General features: G+C 37.5%; 1 protein-coding gene across 1 annotated transcript in view; it reads left to right on the top strand.

Moving 5' to 3' along the window:
• CFAP43 (cilia and flagella associated protein 43) overlaps positions 1 to 19,878 on the top strand; it is a 53,641-nt gene that overhangs the window by 3,237 nt on the left and 30,526 nt on the right. Inside the window, exons 4-16 of the mRNA XM_070945619.1 lie at positions 2,613 to 2,780; positions 3,088 to 3,238; positions 4,645 to 4,804; positions 5,824 to 5,877; positions 8,093 to 8,172; positions 8,775 to 8,906; positions 10,144 to 10,260; positions 11,645 to 11,725; positions 12,369 to 12,520; positions 14,337 to 14,440; positions 15,803 to 15,943; positions 17,259 to 17,428; positions 19,145 to 19,294. Of these exons, the coding sequence (XP_070801720.1) occupies positions 2,613 to 2,780; positions 3,088 to 3,238; positions 4,645 to 4,804; positions 5,824 to 5,877; positions 8,093 to 8,172; positions 8,775 to 8,906; positions 10,144 to 10,260; positions 11,645 to 11,725; positions 12,369 to 12,520; positions 14,337 to 14,440; positions 15,803 to 15,943; positions 17,259 to 17,428; positions 19,145 to 19,294 (1,660 nt within the window). The remainder of the gene's footprint in view (positions 1 to 2,612; positions 2,781 to 3,087; positions 3,239 to 4,644; positions 4,805 to 5,823; positions 5,878 to 8,092; positions 8,173 to 8,774; positions 8,907 to 10,143; positions 10,261 to 11,644; positions 11,726 to 12,368; positions 12,521 to 14,336; positions 14,441 to 15,802; positions 15,944 to 17,258; positions 17,429 to 19,144; positions 19,295 to 19,878) is intronic.

The following is a 19,878-nucleotide window of genomic DNA, read 5'->3' as shown; positions in this document are numbered from 1 at the left end:
GGATGAGTTTGATCCTGTGACCCCTGAGGATGTGGACAGGGTTCTGGGTAGACTGAACGCGACCACTTGTTTATTGGACCCGTGTCCTTCCTGGTTAGTACTGGCTTCCCGGGAAGTGACATGAGGCTGGCTCCAGGGGATTATAAATGCTTCGCTGGGTGAGGGTGACTTTCCCGCCACCTTGAAAGAGGCGATGGTGAGGCCCCTCTTCAAGAAGCCTTCCCTGGACCCGGCAATGTTGGTAAATTATTGTCCGGTCTCCAACCTTCGCTTCGTGGTGAAGGTTGTTGAGAGTGTGGTTGCGCAACAGCTCCCCCAGCACCTGGATGAAACGACGTATCTAGATCCGTTCCAGTCGGGCTTCAGGCCTGGGTACAGCATGGAAACGGCATTGGTCGCGTTGGTAGATGATCTCTGGAGGGCTCGGGACAGGGGATGCTCCTCTGTCCTGGTCCTGTTAGATCTCTCAGCGGCTTTTGATACCATCGACCATGATATCATGCTGCATCGGCTAGAAGAGTTAGGGGTGGGAGGCACTGTGTTGCAATGGTTCTCCTCCTTTCTCTCTGACCGGTCGCAGTCTGTGTTGACAGGGGGGCAGAGGTCAACCCCGAGGCCCCTCATATGCGGGGTGCCGCAAGGGTCGGTCCTCTCGCCCCTCCTGTTCAACATTTATGTGAAGCCGCTGGGCGAAATCATCCGTGGTTTTGGGGTGAAGTACCACCAATACGCTGACGATACTCAGCTGTACATCTCCACCCCAGACCACCCCAACGAAGTGATGTCCCGGTGTCTGGAGGCCGTGCGGATCTGGATGGGGAGGAATAGGCTCAGGCTCAACCCATCCAAGACCGAGTGGCTGTGGTTTCTGATGTCCCGATATAGTCAGTTGGTGCCATCATTGACTATTGGGAGTGAATCATTGGCCCCCACGGAGAGGGCACGCAACTTGGGTGTCCTCCTGGATTCATGGCTGTCTTTAGAAGAACACTTGACGGCCGTGACCGGGAGGATTTTTCATCAGGTTCGCCTGATTCGCCAGTTGTGTCCCTTTCTGGATCGGGACTTGTTACTCACGGTCACTCATGCCCTTGTCACCTCCCACCTGGACTATTGTAATGCTCTCTACATGCGGCTCCCCTTGAGAAGCACCCGGAGGCTCCAACTGGCGCAGAGTGCGGCCGTGTGGATGGTAATGGGAGCGACATGGCGTTCCCATGTAACACCCCTCCTGCGCGAGCTGCACTGGCTCCCGGTGGTCTTCCGGGTACGCTTCAAGGTTTTGGTTACCACCTTTAAAGCGCTCCATGGCTTAGGACCTGGGTACTTGCGGGACCGCCTACTAACACCAATAGCCTCCCACCGGCTGGTATGCTCCCATAGAGAGGGGCTCCTCCGGGTGCCGTCGGCCAAACAATGCCGACTGGCGGCCCCCAGGGGGAGAGCCTTCTCTGTGGGGGCACCTACTATCTGGAACGAGCTCTCCCCAGAGATATGGAGGATCCCGGATCTGCGCACCTTCCGCCGTGCTTTAAAGACCTTATTATTTCACCAGGCGGGCCTGGCCTAATTTTCTCCCTCTTTTATAAAAGATTTTTAATTTTTAAATATTTTCTAGTATTTTATATATTCAATTTTAAAATTGGTTTTAAATAGTTTGGAGTTTTAATTTGTCCAGGCCAAAATTATTTAATTTGATTTTAATTCTGTTTTTAAATTTTGTATGTATGTGTTTTATTGTTTGGCTGTGCACCGCCCTGAGTCCTTCCGGAGTAGGGCGGTATAGAAATCAAATCAAATCAAATCAAATAAATAAATAAATAACCAGATTTGTGGTGTTCCCCCAAATTATGGTCAATATTTTAGTGTACCATGTTGCACCAACCTGGACATATTGTAGAAAACAACAGTTAAGAAAAGATTGTTTACAACTAACTGATTTTCCTGCCATAGGTCTGAATAAATTGGCCGAGATTATTTATTGCTATACTTGCCTGACACATTTTTCAAAGGAACCTAAAGTTCATTAGCTGCAGCAAAGAGATTGAGGCTTCATTTGCTTTATTTTTTTTTCTTTTTTAATTGCTGTCTACTAATACATTATTATTATATAGTTGTTGTTGTTGTTGTTATTATTATTATTATTATTATTATTATTATTATTATTATTATTATACAGTGGCTCAGTGGCTAAGACGCTGAGCTTGTTGATCAGAAAGGTCGGCAGTTCAGCTGTTCGAATCACTAGTGCCGCATAACGGGGTGAGCTCCTGTTACTTGTCCCAGCTTCTGCCAACCTAGCAGTTCGAAAGCATGTAAAAAATGCAAGTAGAAAAATAGGGACCACCTTTGGTGGGAAGGTAACAGCGTTCCGTGCGCTTTTGGCATTGAGTCATGCCTGCTACATGACCACGGAGACGTCTTCGGACAGCGCTGGCTCTTCGACTTTGAAACCGAGATGAGCACCGCCCCCTAGAGTCAGAAACGACTAGCACATATATATTGTTTTGGTCATTGGAATAACTTCTGGATTTTTAGAGTTAAAATATATATTGACAGAATACTTTGCTTATACAACAAATAAAAAATTACTTTCTTTCATTTTTAATTAGGGATTGGCAGAACAAACTTGTATTATGTAGTAAGTCACAACCTGAGATAGAAATAACTGCAATGAGTTTTAATCCTATGAATTGGCATCAGTTATGTTTATTTAATGGGGCCTCTGTGACCCTTTGGAGTATTGAAAGGAATAACCAAGAGCACATCTTGATTTCAAAGTAAGTATGATTATGATTTTTATGTTAGAAACAACAATGATATGCTAGAAAAAATAGAATAAGCTCTCTGACTAGGCTCTATAGTTTGTGGACAGCAAATGTCTAGTCGATTCTCATAGTGGAATATACAGTATGAAATATAGATCTTTTATTATAGATTACACAATGTAAATATTTTTGTCATACTTCACATATTATAAAATATGCTTTATAAATAAGGTTATTATGTTATACTGAAAACAAATGTTCATGTTTTAATTCATATTTAAAGAATCATTATTCCAAGTTATTTTCCATACGGTTTCAGGCCTGTCAAACTTCCTGCTGAAGATGGATCCTTAACAGATGAGGAAAATAGCTTCTTTTCCCATCCCAGTGTCAGTGATGCTTATTTTGGTCCTGTGCTACCCAATTCAGCCATTGCTGGCTTGGTAGGAGATGAGGCTGAAACATTTAAGGTTAGTTTTAGTCTGAATATTACTTCTTATGATCAGAAATCACTACTTTTTAGTTAAGAACCATAGAAATTAACACACTATGATATATATTTACCCCCCAAAATTCAAAATTAGAATTGTTATTTAATTCTTTAAAATTAAATTTAAAGAAATGAATTTAATGTTATTTAATGTTATTTTTTTAAAAAAAATAAAAATTAGAATCCATTAAAATGAAAGGGTGTTTTTTGTGAGGGCATGCATGCATGTATTTTTATAGCTCAAGCTCCTGTGCATTTTCTGTAATTTTAGGTATTATCATATTAATCTTGGGTATTATCAAATTCATGCCTTAGATTTAGATTACTTTTCTTGGATTGTACTTATGAGTCCAAATAAAGCCATTTTATAGATTCAACTCTGGTAATGAATTTCTATTTACTGATTTCTTAAATTGGGCAACTGTAGGTGGTTATAGACCATTTATGAATGAATGTGTTTCTTGTACTGATGTGAAAAAGTATAGTAAAGACAAACCGACTGAATACATTCATAACATTTTCTTGGCTGCATTACAGAACTGATTTGTGATGGCTTTCTGAAATTTTTAACATCTTAGTCTAGAGCATAGTAATATAACTCATAATGCTCTGAAAACGCAGTACTTTAAGAGGAAACTTGAGTGCTTTGGGTTTTAGTTGTGAAATGTATTTTTTTAACCTTCTCAGCTGTCCATTTGTGAGTCTCATTTGTGAGACGGATGGTTCATAAAAACAACCTAAATAAATAATATGTAGCAAATATATCCAAGCACAGAATGTTGAGGTCATTCATTATAATAACCTATTAAAGTTTTGTTGGCTTAGTATTTTGGTCATGCTAGGTGTCACCACCTCAGACTGTGGCTGACCTTTTATAAAGCTTGTTGAACCTGGATAATATTTAGATGAAGACTATCCGGAAATCCCAGAACTGAACTCTTTATTGGGAGATTGAAAAATTATCCTAAAAGAAGTCAATTAGAAACCTATATTATTTTCAATAAAGCTATATATGCTTGTCTATCAAGTAGACAGGAGTCTAACTCAGCTTGAGAAAGTCATTACCTTCAGGATATTGGATGAACCCAGACATCTAGGATACAATAATGTATGAACCCATCAATAACTCATGTTGTTAAGCAAATGATTTAATTAAGTTTGCAGACCAGGCCTTAATACAGGTAGTCCTTGATTTACAACCACAATTGAGCAAAAAAAAAATTATCAGGATGAATAATCCTGATAAAAACATGTGTATTATATATGCCATATTATAAATATTTGAATAAAATTAAATTGTAAAATTATGTCTGTTTGTGTATGTGGTTTATGATTTGTGTATTCTTAATTCTTTTGTAATTGAAACTTCTTCCTTCGAAATGACAGCCGAAAGATGATATTCAACCTTGTGTTCACCCTACTGTCCATTGCTGGACTCCAGATTCTGAGCTGTATTTGGGCTGTGAAGAAGGGTATTTCCTGAAAATAGGTGCAGAGACATATAGGGCTGGTCTTCTCACTCAAAAACTTTCTCCTGATGCTATTGGTGAGAAACATTTTTTTCCTGATTCATTGGAATTCTCTTTGTTCCTAAAGTAATTATTTTTGGGAAATAGTTAATCTGAGTGAAATTGTGCCATGCAGTAAATAACCAGAGTTGTAAAAAAAATGTGAGTTCTACCTAAAAAATACATGACAAGCATAACTAATTTGCTGGATTTTTTTTTAAAGAAAGATGACTATTCAAAAACATTAGACATGTTAATTTCCTACCATTCCCTTTCTAGTGAATCGACATTGTCTGCTTCACTGGAAAGAGTAGTTAAATTGTATCCTCTGAAATGCAATAGATTCATGTTGGCAATTCAATACTGTAGTAGTACTATTTTACTGCATTTGGTTTCTTCATGAGAAAAACTGTGAGTTTACCAGTAGCTTTGAAATATGAAAACTCAAAATAATTTTTTCACAGTAAACGTTATTATTAAATTTCCAAAGAATTTGCTGTACTATATAACCTTTAGATGAATTACATTGAATTATTACTAAATTTATCAAAAACATCTAAATCCAAGGGGAACCTCTTTAGGAAAGTTAATTTTAAAAGTTACTATTTCTATAATTAAAAATAAATTATAATACAGTAAAACTACAGGGATTCTTTTGTATGGGGGAAAGGGGGAGGAGAGAAACAGAGTAAGTAAAATAAATAAATAGTTAAAATAGGCCATGAAATCAACCATTAAAAGCCAGTTCCAAAAGACACATGTTATGGCTGTTTTAAAAAAACTAAAGATGTTAGACCCATCAGTGTTGCAAGAAATATATAATAGAAAAGACTCAATACCAAGTTGTAATAAGACCAGTTCTCAGGAATTGTAGACAAACCTCATCTGTGAGCAGGGTCCATAGAGCCCTAATTTAGATTGATACTATATGCATTAATTCACTTTATTAACACAAATAATGACAATTATTTTTTCCGGATTTAATGGCAATTGGTTCTAATGTATTTGCAAATGAGTTATGTAAGTTGCAATTGATTCATACTCACTTCCTTTCTAGCGCAAAAACGGACAACTTTTCGTTCAATGTCACATAGTTCTAGGAAAATGGAAGGTATTTATTTTTTTAATACTAAATGCCTTTACAGAAAACATTTACTACTTTGGGTATGTATCCTAATACACTTTATTAGATAGGAAATGAATGTTCGAAAGTACATATAGAAATGAGGGATTGTAAATGTCTGCATCAATAACCTCTCCAGTTCTGAAAACTGTGGAGTCCTTGGTGTTCTCTGGGCTTGATTATTGCCTGCAGACTTTTCATTACACAACTTGGTAGCATGCATCAGTTCAAGTGAGTGTGTTGTTTGTTTCTTGTTTATATACAATAGTTTACCTGGTCAGTTTTGGTGGGTGTGTGCTTTTCTTGATTCCTTTCCTAAATTCTTTAATTAGAAATTTCTTAATAGTTCCTTGTTTTCTGCTTGATTATTTGTCTGGTGTTAATCCCTGTTTATCTGGGCTTTGGCTGCTGGAGAGAATGTGTTCTAGTTTATTTTTATATATCTTCTGATAGCTGATTTGTCTGAATGTTGAGTGGCCAGGAATTTCCTAGGGATTTTGGATTTAACTGCTTATAATTTTCCGGGTGGAATTGTGGTTCAGTCTGTCCATATGTTGTGAGATTAAAATGTTGTCATGTATTCTGACTGCTAGTTGGTATTCATGGAAGTGCTTTGCCTATCTCTCCTACATAGTGACAGTTTTAGCCCTTACATGTTGTAGATGTGTCCTGTTTTTATTTCTTGAACTATTGAGTCTTTTGATATAGATTGTTTTGGATGGCTTTCTAAGTATGACAATAAAGAAAATGGCTCCTATAGAAATTGCGTAATTTGCTACTTATTTTAATAGGAATAGAGCAGTGGTGGGTTGTTACCGGTTCGCTCCGGATTGGGCAAACCGGTAGCGGCAGTGGGAGACTCCATCCATCCGCCCGTCTCTGCGCATGCACAGAAGAGTTATGCGCGCACACGAGCAAACTGGTAGTGACGGGATTTGAATCCCACTACTGGAATAGATCCAATACCTTAAAAATAGATATTACTGAACACTAGTTCCATAAGTTTGAGAAAGTCTTCCACTTTAAGAAAGATGAAATTAAGATGTCTATGCACACAGACATAACTATATAAAAAAAGTAGTTTGAAGGGAGTGATCTAGTTGAAAGTCTATGCCCATGATGGCGAACCTATGGCACGCATGCCACAGGTGGCACGCGGAGCCATATTAGTGGGCACGCCAGCTCAGCTCTGGGGCGCATGCGCATGCCGGCCAGCTGATTTTCAGGCCTTCTGGGTCCACCAGAAGTAGGGAAACAGGCTGTTTCCTGCCTCTGGAGGCCCAGGGGGTGGGTGGGGAAGGCCCATTTTTCTTTCTTAGCTGGCTCCAGATCCTTTCTATGCATCTGAGAAGGGCGAAAACAGCCTTTCCCACTCCTTTGGAGGCCCTACGGAGGCTGAAAGGGCCCATTTCCCAACTCCCGGTGGGACAGGAAGTGACTTTTTTTCTGTCAGCCTCCAGAGGCTCCTAGAGAGGCTCCTAGAGACTCCTAGAGAGGCTCCTAGGGATTCCTAGAGAGGTTCTGGAGGCTGGGGACCAAGAGATGTTTTCCCCCAAAAATTAATTACTTGTGAATAGGAAGGATGGCATTCACTAAGTATGCTGCAGAGAAGAAAATACCATTGAAAATAAGGAAACACAGAAGGGGCAAACAGTGAAAGTCAAGTGGCTGAAAGGACGAACAGATAAAGAAGCTATTGGGATGGCCATGCTGGATTCCCCCTTTTCTTGTAACCTCCTATTCTACACTGAACCACTGCTATCCACAGAGACTCTCCATATGAATCAAGAGTCTGGATAATGAGGAAGTTCTCTGTTGTGGATACTCACATGGAATGGAACAAAAAGAAACTGATGTTAGCATTCTAGCTGAACAGTCATAAGCATATTTACTTGAAAGCTATTGAATTAGGACATATTAGAAAGCATAGTGTAATTATGTTTGTTTCAATGGCATCCACTAGTCTGTTCAGGAAACATGCTTTTATTCTTTAGTGAAATCTGTACTTGATTAATGGGGGTAATCAAGTTAAATAATCTATGCAATCTATATATTACCAAACTTAAATGCTGTTTAACTTAAGATATTAAGGGAGATAAAATAAACCAGAAGAGATAGTCTTCTGACTGGTGTAAAGAAACAGTTACTTTGTTTTGTATACTGTATGTTTAAATAGCTCATGTTTTATTAATACTTTCCATAGGTGAGCCAAGGAAGGAATCTCAAAATGTGATCCTACTTTCTATGGCACTTCATAAGGATGGACTATATGCAGCTGGAACTGTAAGGCACTGTTCTGTCGAGTCCTTTATGTTTCACTGCTAATATTAAATTACATTAAATCCCAGCTATCAACATTTCAGAATGAAATGCTTTTCATAACCCATCCCATAATCCTAGAAATAAAGGAATCAATAAAGAGAAACAACAATGTTGTAAACATTAAGAACTAGGAAGGTTTTTTGCTTCTAATTGCTAATTAGGTACTGCTCAAGATATCAGAAAATCATATTTATACTTTCAGGATTATCGCTAAATTAAGATTCATCTGTATGCATTTTCTAATCTTGGCTGTTGGGAGGAATAATTTAAATCAAGAAAATGAAGGAAGACTTTAAATCTCATAACCTTTCACACAATTATCATTTAATTCCACATGTTCCTTTTCATTCATACACTTTTGAAAGTAAAAGAGAGATGAGAGATTCACTTAGGGATTTCCAATATCAATATAGTTTGGTTTCAAATATTCTCTAATATTCATACAAAATAATTTACAAATAACACAATGCTATGCCTAGGCATTTTTTGGGGTGGAGGGGGTTGGGAAATTTGTTGTGAATTGTGCGGTTTATGGTGTATGTATGTGTGTTTTTTTCCCCTAGGATGGTTTTGTTCGCCTTTATAAAATCAAGGGCACAAGCTTTCAAGCAGAAGATTGCTTTGAAATTGAAGAGCCAATAACAACTCTTTTCTTCTCCCCTGATTACATTTACCTGCTAGTAGAAACAGAAAAGGTAAGGCAAAGGCAAAAATCTTGTATGAGATTCCCAGTTAAATATGTATTTATTAGAATTTTTTTCATATAACAAAATCAAACCTAACATAATTTAATGTGATTCTTTCAATGAATACAAGTGATTGCTATCAAATGAGGAATTGATCTATTCAGATCAGAAGCAAATAACCCATGATCAGGCTGATTTGTTACTAGTGGGATGAAGTTCTAGTAAAATTAAGGACTGGAAGAGTAATAGTTCTAATTGAATTATTTTACTCTTAACTTTGCTGTTGTACCATTTATTTTCTTATGCTATTATCTTGTTGTGAAAGGGTTTTTGTCTGATTCAGATTAAACATTTCACAAGTAGTGGAATTCTATGCCGGGGTGTCAAATTCGCGGTGTCACGTTGTTGTCACGTGATGTATCAGGACTTTTCCCCCTTTCCTAAACGGTGTGGGCGTGGCCAGCGCATGACACATCTGGCCTGCTGGCTGCGAGTTTGACACCCCTGTTCTATGTGAAACAATATTAATAGACACAAAGTTGAAAACTCTTCCAAATTTCCCAGTGAAACAACTGCTTGGGCATTCTACTTCTGATATCCACTCATGATTAGACTGGATGGATCTGTACTTTTCAATATTTTTATACCATTCTGTTATATAGATATCTCCAGATTAGTTTTAACATACAGCTGATATATAAAGGTACAAAGTGTAGATTTTCCTGGTCACTCTAGTGAGATGATTCACACTTCCACGATGCTCAAAAAACAAGCTCAGAATAGGTTTGTCTCATAAGACTTCTTTTGATCATTTTGGATCCATTTTGAAAGTGTTTTAAGCAATAGAATATTTTTTCCCCATTCTATTGGATTTTAATGCAAAACATTAAAATTTGGGTTGAGATGACACTTTTGTGGGACACTCAATGAAAGAGATGGTATTGAAGCAATTGCTTCCACTAATAATAACCATTTTTCACATAATAAGCTATTCAGAGAAAGTTTCTAAAGACATTCTCAAGAACTTAGTATTTCATAATTTTACAGAAAGGTGTTGCCAAAAGGAAGTAGCAACAGTTTTTAGACAGGTATATATGTAAGAAAATTAATATCATATGATGTACACCTTCACCCTGAATTCAGTCACAACTGGCAAAATAAGATATGTATATTTTCCTAAACTAATTAAGAATATGTATGAATGCTTTCTCTGATCTTTCCATCATGGATCATTTCTAATTAACAGGGATCACTTTATATCTTTAATCCAAATTCAAATGAAGATGTTATTGCATTACTGGATGCAAGTATGAGCCAGTTCTTAGCAGCTGATTTTATTGTTCCAGGCAACAAACACTGTGTGGTAAGAAAATTTCATTTGTATTAAATGGCAGAAAAGGAAAAAAATAAAGTTTTCAGAATTTTTAGTGTCATTTTGCAATATCATTTGATGAATACTCCCACCATGGCAATTTCTAAATCAGGCTTGAAATCATATGTCTGTATTAGTTGCTTAATTTTTTTATTCTACTCATTTTCCCAAACAATCTGCTCATTTAAATAAGGCACGTTATGATTCTAAGCAAACAGATCAGTAGCTTGTTTTTTCAGCGCACATGGATTATGAACAGATGCAAGCTGTTGTAGAAGGAAAATAATATCCATAATATTGTATATTAAAATAGAATAGCAAAGAACTCGAAGCTTATAAAGCCATCAGCTAGTATCAAGATAAAAGAAAAAAATCCTTTAGAAAAGGAAAGAAAACAAACAAACTTACAAAAATTCATAAACTTGCTCAAGTGCATGCATAGTGTGAGGATACACGCTACAAAGGTAGGAAAGTATAATATGACCCTTCAGAAGGAATTCTTACGAGAAGTTAGAGTTAATTTTTCCCCCTTTTCAGTCATTTTTATACTAAGTAAAAAAACCCAGTTTTCTTTAATTAACATTTTTTCTGTTCCTTAAGTTTTATACTGAAATGAGGGTTAAAGTGAGAATTCAAAAGATGAGATTTAATTAGTAAGTAAGAAAAATTTAAAAAATTAAAAATTAAAAACAGAAAAAATGTTTATAAGAAAAAACATCCAAGCAACACCTATTGTTCTTTTTGCTCCTTAACCCCTTAATTAGTGGCTGAAAAGTTTGGCCCTATTTACTAGAGAGAAAATGGGTGAAGGATAGATATCAGCACGATGCAGTAATTGAGGTCAGCTTTTTGGTAGATTTTTCTTAATGGGTGTACTGTGAGGAGATAATGTAAAGCCCACTTATTGATGGATAGTGTGAATTATGTCACTTACTAGTGAAATAATTTTGTACAATGTAAATAAAGCACACTTAATTGCCCAACACATCTACCAAATCACCTACTGAGTTAATATTAAATGCTAGGGTATAAAATAATCTGCTTCTACACTGTATATTATATTTAAGACATTGTATATCTATTCCATGTTTATCCTTTCTTTAATTATTTTGATGCATTTCTTTGATTTGACCCATATGAACTAGGGGTGTGTGTGTGTGTGTGGGAGGGAGGTGTTGTGTTTTTATTATTTATTGTAAGCCGCCTAAAGTTACCCTGTGGTAAGATGGGCAGCCAATAAATTTTACAATTTTACAAATAAAAATAAAGGGACTAGGAAATCTTTTCAAAATAAATTAATAAAATTTATACATAAATAATAGAAACTTTCTTTTGTTTCCTAGTTTTTTCACATTTTTATTCCTCTTTACTATAGTCTGTAGCAAAATCAGGAGAGATACAAGTTTGGCAGCTGGATAATGGTGCTTTTATCAGCACACTGTGTTTACATACAGTGGTACGTACAAATGGAATTTGAGTTTTAATGTATTGGATCTGACTTACTACCATATATTAATACTGCCATCAATATAATTAACCAAATGTAGAGCTAAAGTAATATATATATTAAAATACCCCAAATATTATTTTTCCTTTTTAAATCTGTGAAATAATTTTTTAAAATAATGTCCTATTCCTACAGAAAACAATTACATTGTTTCAGTTGTTTAATTGTTCACATTAATATATAGCAAATTGTTTTGAATCATTTGTGCTATGTATAGATTATTATTTTGTATGAAATGGTTTTTTGCACCATCAAAACAGATTGGGTTTGGTTTGGTTTGATTTGGTAACAGACTTTCTCTATATAAACCTGGGCATTTTATGGTCCGCAGGCCATATCCGGCCCTTTGGCTGTCCCTGTGCATCTACCAGTGGTGGTGGCAACAGGGGACAAGACAATAGCATCAGCAGGGGGGTGGGGTATGGCCTTCCACAATAGTCCCAGTTTCTCATGTAGCCCCATGGGAAAATTAATTGCCCACTTCTGCTCTAAACTGAGACCGGTCTAATAAAAATCCATGAAAGAGAAAATAAAATATCTCTTCCCAAAGGATCCACATGAAAAAAATAATTATCATTTGTTCATTTCCAAGGTTACTGCAATGGCTTGTAGCCTCTCCTCTCACAGTGCTGCAGTAGGAACTCCAACAGGCCGTGTCTTTTTTGTAGATCTTACTAATGTTGAAACTCCTAGAGTAATTCACCGAATTCTCCTTTCTGAGAGCATGTCTGTCCAGTTTTTGCGGTAAGTATGTAAAATGGGCATAGCAAAGAAGGTGGTCTGATCCAGAGTACATGCAAGATTCTCAATATTTTCAGGCATGTGGTACCTTTAACATTTTGAATGTGTGTTGTGTTGCATCAGGATAAAATATTAATATTGTAATATAGATGACATCTATTTACAAAATGGCCATAGGGATGAATATGGCCAGTTATCACTCACCCATCTTAGAAGAAAGAAGTGATTGAAAGTTCAGAAAAACATAATTTACCTAAGGATGTGATTACAAAGCTGAGGTGGGGTTCCAAAGAAGTGTCAACTTCAGAATACAAACTTCATCACCCTCTGATATCCCCCCCCTTTTTTTTAATTTGATTTATATGCCGCCCTTCTCCGGAGACTCAGGGCGGCTTACAATACGTTAAGCAATAGCCTTCATACTTTTGTATATTTATACAAAGTCAGTTTATTGCCCCCACAAACTGGGTCCTCATTTAACCTACCTTAGAAAGGATGGAAGGCTGAGTCAACCTTGAGCCTGGTAAGATTCGAACCTGCAGAAATTGCAGGCAGCTGTGTTAATTACAGGGTGCATTAAACCACTGTACTACCAAGGCTTTTTAATCTGTCTCTCATCCAGATGGTTACTGAGATAGAGAAAAGAATGTATATTGATACATAGAACTCCATTTACAAAGATGGGTGGGTTGGGAAAATCATATAGGCTTCCCTCTCCCTTTTTTAATTGCCCCAATCAGTTTTCTTGCTCTAATTCATTTGGTCTTATTCGTTCTAATTCTGCTCTCACTTTCTGATTTGCTCCTTTCCTGATATCCTTATGGTTCTTTTTATTCTCCTTCATTCCCTTTTCCAGATGCTATAGATTATTTTAGGTTACAACTGCAATAGGGACTAGGATTGCTACTGCTAAGCAATAAATTACAATGTCACATGACTGCATTGCCTACTGATGGAAATCCTAACATCCTCAGTTGCTGTCGTAACTGCCCCAGGATTATTAGGATCATTAAGCAGGAAGCGGGTGAATATGGGGGTGCATAAGGGTGATGGATCATAGGGGCCATAGGTTAATGGCTATCACAAGTAGGTGCTAAAGAATGTAAGCAGGCCAATGGCAGCTATGTGGATACCTGGATGGCTGTATGTAGCCCAGACAGGCTGATGGTACAATGGCTGGGCTGGCAGGAACCGCATGTGAATCAGAATGCTGTAGGTAGGCATGTGCTATGGAGTACAGTTGGCAGAGGGATGCTACAGAGTAAGAGATCACTGAGATCTCATACTCCATAGCAAGGTTCTTTGGGGGAAAAAACAGGAGAAACTTAATCTAATAATTTGCAATCTTGCCTGCTGGCTTCCTCATTGGCTTTGCTTGTGGGAATCCAGAAGGGAAGGTTCAAGTGGCAATCACATGACCATGGAATGCTGCAGCCATCAAAAGTGAGAGCTAATTGCCAAACATCCAAATCACAATCAGATGACCACAGAAGTGTTGTGATGGCTGGAACTCCCACTTGTTGCAAAGTTTGTCTCCCAATTGATATCAGGATATTAGAGTCTCTCATTAGAACCTATCAGACCTATCTATGAGAACCACAATTTCTAGCATGGCCTATTACAGTACATCTGAAAGACATTGTTTTGGATTAGGCTGGTGCATTTGTTTACTAATGTTAAATTGATTTTTTCCTAAAGTCTGTTCTCAGGCAAGTTCAAAATATATATACTGTAATTCCTTTCAAATGACTAGAATGCCATTATCCTGGTTGCTGATCAATTGCCATCATCTTATTTGCTCTTTTTTCCACCCCTTAAGGTATGAACAAACTGGTCAATTTCTCATAGCAGCTTCTACAGATGGAAATGTTTTTATTTTAAATGCTCTCCCATCAACATTGTTTAAAGTACTGGGATATGTAGGTAATATACAGAAATTTATGGATGTCTTATTTCTTCTATGCATATGCCAGCTGTGGACACTAATTTTTCATAGAATAAATGTTAGATGTCAAAACCCAAATATTTTATTTCAGAATGATCAGTTTTCTTAAATCAATGAGAATATTATGTGACCTTCATAATATTTCTTTTTATAACGGTCTATTGAGTCTGTAAGTTTGTTAAACCCTTGCTTTAAAAAAAAGTGGAGAAATGTCTGTATTATAATATGAATAGGTGCAATAGCATGAATAGGTGCAACAAAGAATATCCACTGTAAGCAAGAAAGTAGATTGTTATAAATGAGAAACATTTCAAAAGGATAAGCATATCATTTGATCTTTTTTGATCAATATAGCAAGAAGAGGACTAGTTTTTGTATTTACATTCATTAGAGAGGAAAGTATTACAAGAGAGTAAGCATATATACAGCTCAGGAGGAGGGAACTGAGAAAAAAAATGGATCAAGCTCAGGACAATGCAAATTAACATTACTCAGTGAAGGTCATAAATGTGGGCATGGGTCCCAAAGTTAGTTTTTCATTACCATTGTAATTGTGAATTATAGTTGCCTAATGCATTCACTACTTGTATATTTATATAAACAATTTCTAAAAACTTTCAGTATAACGCTTAGTAAAAGTGGATGCAGTGACTCAAGATTACAAAATATCTGTAATACATTTCATATTACAGTTACTATCTCAAAAGCTGGTGGCTGGTGCACCTGAACCCCCAAAATGAAATGTGCGTGTGGCCCCCGCAATTGTGCCCATCCCAACACATGCATGCACAGCCCCCTGCATGCACCCTGCCCCCGCATATGCATGAGCCCCATACATGCACCCCCGCACATGCCCACTGCGCATGCACGCATGGTCCTCTATGTGTGCCCTGCCCCCCACGCATGTGCACACGTCCCTCTGCATGCGCCCCCTCCCACTGCACATGCGCAGCAGAGACCCCAAGACCAGCTGCCTGGTGGGAGCCACACGCACATGCATGACACAGCTGAACTGGGGTGACAGCTCGCATGCCCACAGAGAGGGTGTTGTGTGCCACCTCTGGTACGCATGCCATAGGTTCGCCATCACTGTCATAAGGCATATTATGTGTATTATTTTTTTGGAAATGTATAAGTTTTGGGCCTATTCGTTGGCTAGATAGGAAACTGCATACGTCCCGTATTCACCATTTAGTGCTCAGTGATAAAGTAAGACAGAATATAAAATATATATCCAATTTGTCTTTCCAAGGACTTCTAAGCTATTGTAGGCCAAAAAAAAGGTGATAATTTACTTTGGTGTTACATGTGGTTTGAATGTTGTCTTCTTTTCACTGTAGTGTTGTCTGGTGAGATTGTGGACATAACTTTACAGCATAATGAGGAAAATAAGTTAACTGAAGTGATTGCACTTCTTTCTCCAACGGAGCTCAAAAGAGGAAGAGTGGAGATATTTACACTTCCTCTAAATATTATTTCAGGTAAGAATCAATCTAGTGCTAAGTTCTATTATTTCAAAGTGCAGTCACCTTTTGAAAATAATATCTGCTAACGTCAAAGTATGAATAGGACCTTATGTCCTTAACATGTTTATAATGTCATTGTTCTATATTTTTTAAAAAATTCTAACTTAATGTTAATGTTAAGTTTTTATATATTGTTTTATTGATCAATTATATTATATTGTATACCAGCCCCTCTTTGAGGGAGATGGGTGGTTGTGAAATATGAAGTATGAAATATAAACAAACAAAGAAGATATCATATACAACATATTTTCAGAAGTTCCAAACCACTTTTTGAAGACAGGCCAATAGGTCACAGAGCTGGAGCTGCCTGATGAAGGGAAGGAATAGCAGCCAAGGAGGGCGAAAGTCTGGCTCCCCACTGCAAGAGTCTCTCTTCCAGGCAAGGAGTAGAATGACTGTAGGCATGTAAGCAAGGAAGCAAAAGAACAAACAAGGGATTTTCGAAGCAAGGAGAAAGAAGAGAAGAGAAGTAAACAAGAAAAAGACTGTTGCTCTGCTCAGCAAAGAAGAAAAAAGAGGCAGGATTTTGGCAGCTCTTAGTGGGGCGAGTTTCCTAGAGCGACTGATGGATTTAGCCTTCGAGTTAGTATCGATTCCTGGTAATAGTCCCTGCAATTTTCTTGGAAAGATTTTTAGAAGTGTTTTTCCATTACCTACTTCCTAGGGCTGAGAGAGAGTGGTTGGCCTAGCTTCAGGCCTAACATGTGATCAGAACTCATGGTCTCCCAGTTTCTATCTTGATGCCTTAATCACTAAACCAAACTGGCTGTTTTCCTAGATTATCACCCTACTGATAATGATTTCAAATGTGTATCAGCCCAATAATAATATTTGATCAAATATTAATATTCTGGTAATAAAAGCACTATCAACTTCATGTCAAGGTGAAATAGCTCTGTTTTGCAGCTGTGATTCGCAAGTCACTTTGTTTGCCAGATTTTTTAAAATTAATAAATTTTCATTTAATATTGGAATACTCTTCATATGTATCTATGTATGAAATGGTTTAAGTGTTGTGCCCCCCCCCCAACTAATATAAGAGTCTTGTGAAAACTTGACTTTGAAACCCTCAATATATACTTGTGGAATTTTTTTTTATACTGTTGCATTCAGAAAGCCAATTACAAAAGCTAAATAATTCAGAGATAATTACACACTTTGGGAGACCCAATTAAATCTGGTAATTTTTTTTCCTTAGCTAATATTCTCTAAGAGAAAAAATATTAGACAAAAATATTTCTCCTTTTTATCTTTTTTAAATCTGCAGACAATGAAATGTGTATCACAGAAAGAGGGTTTTTGAAAGACAGTATCATTCAGAAACATATGTACGAATTAGAGTTCCCACTACTTTCTCTGGTCAAGCGGAAGGATGAAACAGTACTTGCCTATACTAGCCAGGCTTCCTACATCTGTAGATATCATCTTACTGAAAAAGTATGTCCTCCTTTCACAAGTAAACTTTAATTATGGGTCAAATTAAACAAAATGTAAATTTATGCAAATGTATGCAATTCCTTTAAAAACTTTTCTTAGAAATTGCACTTCTGGATTTCACAGTCCAAACCAGAATTGTAGAACAAATGGAAGAAAGTTTAAATCTATCTTCTGCTCCAATTTCCCGATAAAAATTATTTCCCCACTCTACCCACAACAGATACTTCCTGTTAGGATGTAAAATGGCGTATTTAAAGGAAAGTGGTTTTTGGGGAGCAATTATTCAAACATTTATTTATTTATGTAATTTATCTCTTGATCCCGGGCGTGTCTATGCATAAATTGAGATGCTTTGATTGAATACAAAAGTTCAAAGAGATTAAAAAATGATAGCATGCTTAACATGTCATCTAATTTGTCCTATGGGCTGTTTATTTTCTGAAAAGAATTAAATTTATTCAATACATTGTATTTATTTACAATATTATTAAAACTCTCATTTCGCTCCAGATTGGAAGTTTGGATCTTAAAATGTTCCTATATAGATTAAACTTTAATTCCATTTTCCCAACTTTGTCCTTTCTGGGAATGTTCGTTTTGTGCAGCTGAAGGGTGCATTGAGAAACTGCTATGCTTGTAGAGGGCATTTAAGGAGAAAAGATCTTTTTGAATTATAAGGCAATTCATCAGACCAGGATTACTGCCACTGCTTTATGTAGCTCTGAGCTGTATATGAAATAGAAGGCTGAATATGTACTGGTAGTTAGTAAAAACTGAGAAAAGTATTAAATGGGGTAAAGTTAAACAAGAATTGAACTAGTATCAGGCCCGAAAAGCTGGGACTGTGAGGAACTAAAGAATATTTCTGTGGATGGAATTTCAAGTGAGATATGAAAGAAGAAAGAGGAGAAACTTCCTAACAATGAGGAACATTAACCAGTGGAACAGCTTGCCTTCAGAAATCATGGGCACTCGATCACTGGAGGTTTTTAAGAAGAGACTAGACCTGTGATGGTGAACCTATGGCATGCGTGCCACAGGTGGCATACAGAGCCCTCTGCGGGCATGCGAGCTGTCACCCCACTTCAGCTCCGCTGCACATGCGCATGCACCTCTCACTGGTTTTTGGGTCTCTGCTGCACATGCATAGGGGGCGGGGTGCATGCAGGAGATGTGCGTGCATGTGCAGGGGTGGGTCACACGCAGGGAGGTCGCACATGCATGCACAGGGACATGGCGCACATGTGGGGGTCACGTGCACATGCGCAAGAGGTGGGACGCACACTGGTGTGCACGCACATGCATGGTGGGGTGGGGTGCGTGGTGGCACGCACGCATTGCATTATGGGTGAGCCAGCGCTTTTGGCACTCGGCACTGAAAAGGTTAGCCATCACTGGACTAGACAGTCACTTATCTGAAACAGTGTAGGTTCTCCTGCTTGAGCAGGGGGCTGGACTAGAAGACCTCCAAGGTCTCTTCCAGTTCTATTCTATTCTAGGTTTATCGAAAGGGAATGGGAACATTATATCAATGGACATTATCAACAGAGCAGCTGACAGCACTCTACATAATGTTATAACCTGGTATTTACAAGAAGGCAAAATATCCTGCTGTGTGTTTGGTTATATTGTATTATATTTCTTAATTTGACAGGAGCTACCTTCGATATTCCTTTGACCACATCAGTTATATGGCATTGCTGTTTTGCTTTACAGGTAACATCAAAAGACCAACCAATCATTTCAGAGAAGAAGATACCAAGCAAACAGTTTGGAAAAGGATTCCTGTGTTTGTCACCTCATGACAGATGGCTAGCTTCAGCTGCAGAGAGTGGGCTTTTGTTTATCCATAATGCCTCAACTCTGGTAATTGTCACAATTTAGTTTTGATTTAATATGTGTTCCTTTGAGTCATCAAATGAATTTTTTTGGTGTTTAAGGTACATATTTACAAACAGTATTACCAGTAAGTAAAAGCACACTGATGGTTTCATTTTACCCGTGACTGAAACATGCAACTGAACTATTATAGAAATCAGAAGTTAGCAGAAGAAATGAGTGATTTTTTTTTTCTGGATGTCTTGGTTTGCATCTAGAACAACCAAAGGGACTGGGTTTATTATTTTTTTATATTCTGTTCTGCGCAAGGTGCTTCAGCATATGATGGCTGATCATATCCATACATTCTTGGATTAAATGGACATTCTGGATGAAATGGAGTTTAGACTTGGATTTTGCACTGAACTGTCTTGATAAATTTGTTGGATTAGTTTTGCCAAGTGAGAAATGGAAGAATGCATCCTGTTGATTCCACTTGGCAGTTTTCAATTCATCAAGTATGCTATCCTGCATGAAAGTTTTTCAAAGCTAGTGGGTAGAATAGTGTTTTTGCTGATTCTCCAGCTTTCCATCTCCAAAAAAAGTAAAGGTGAGGAATTTCTACAGGATTT

This window comes from Pituophis catenifer, unplaced genomic scaffold, assembly GCF_029215685.1.
Source record: "Pituophis catenifer annectens isolate HBS135680 unplaced genomic scaffold, rPitCat1.0.hap2 SCAF_6, whole genome shotgun sequence".
In the NCBI taxonomy this organism is placed as follows: domain Eukaryota; kingdom Metazoa; phylum Chordata; class Lepidosauria; order Squamata; family Colubridae; genus Pituophis; species Pituophis catenifer.
This window is presented reverse-complemented; position numbering and strand designations above follow the sequence as displayed.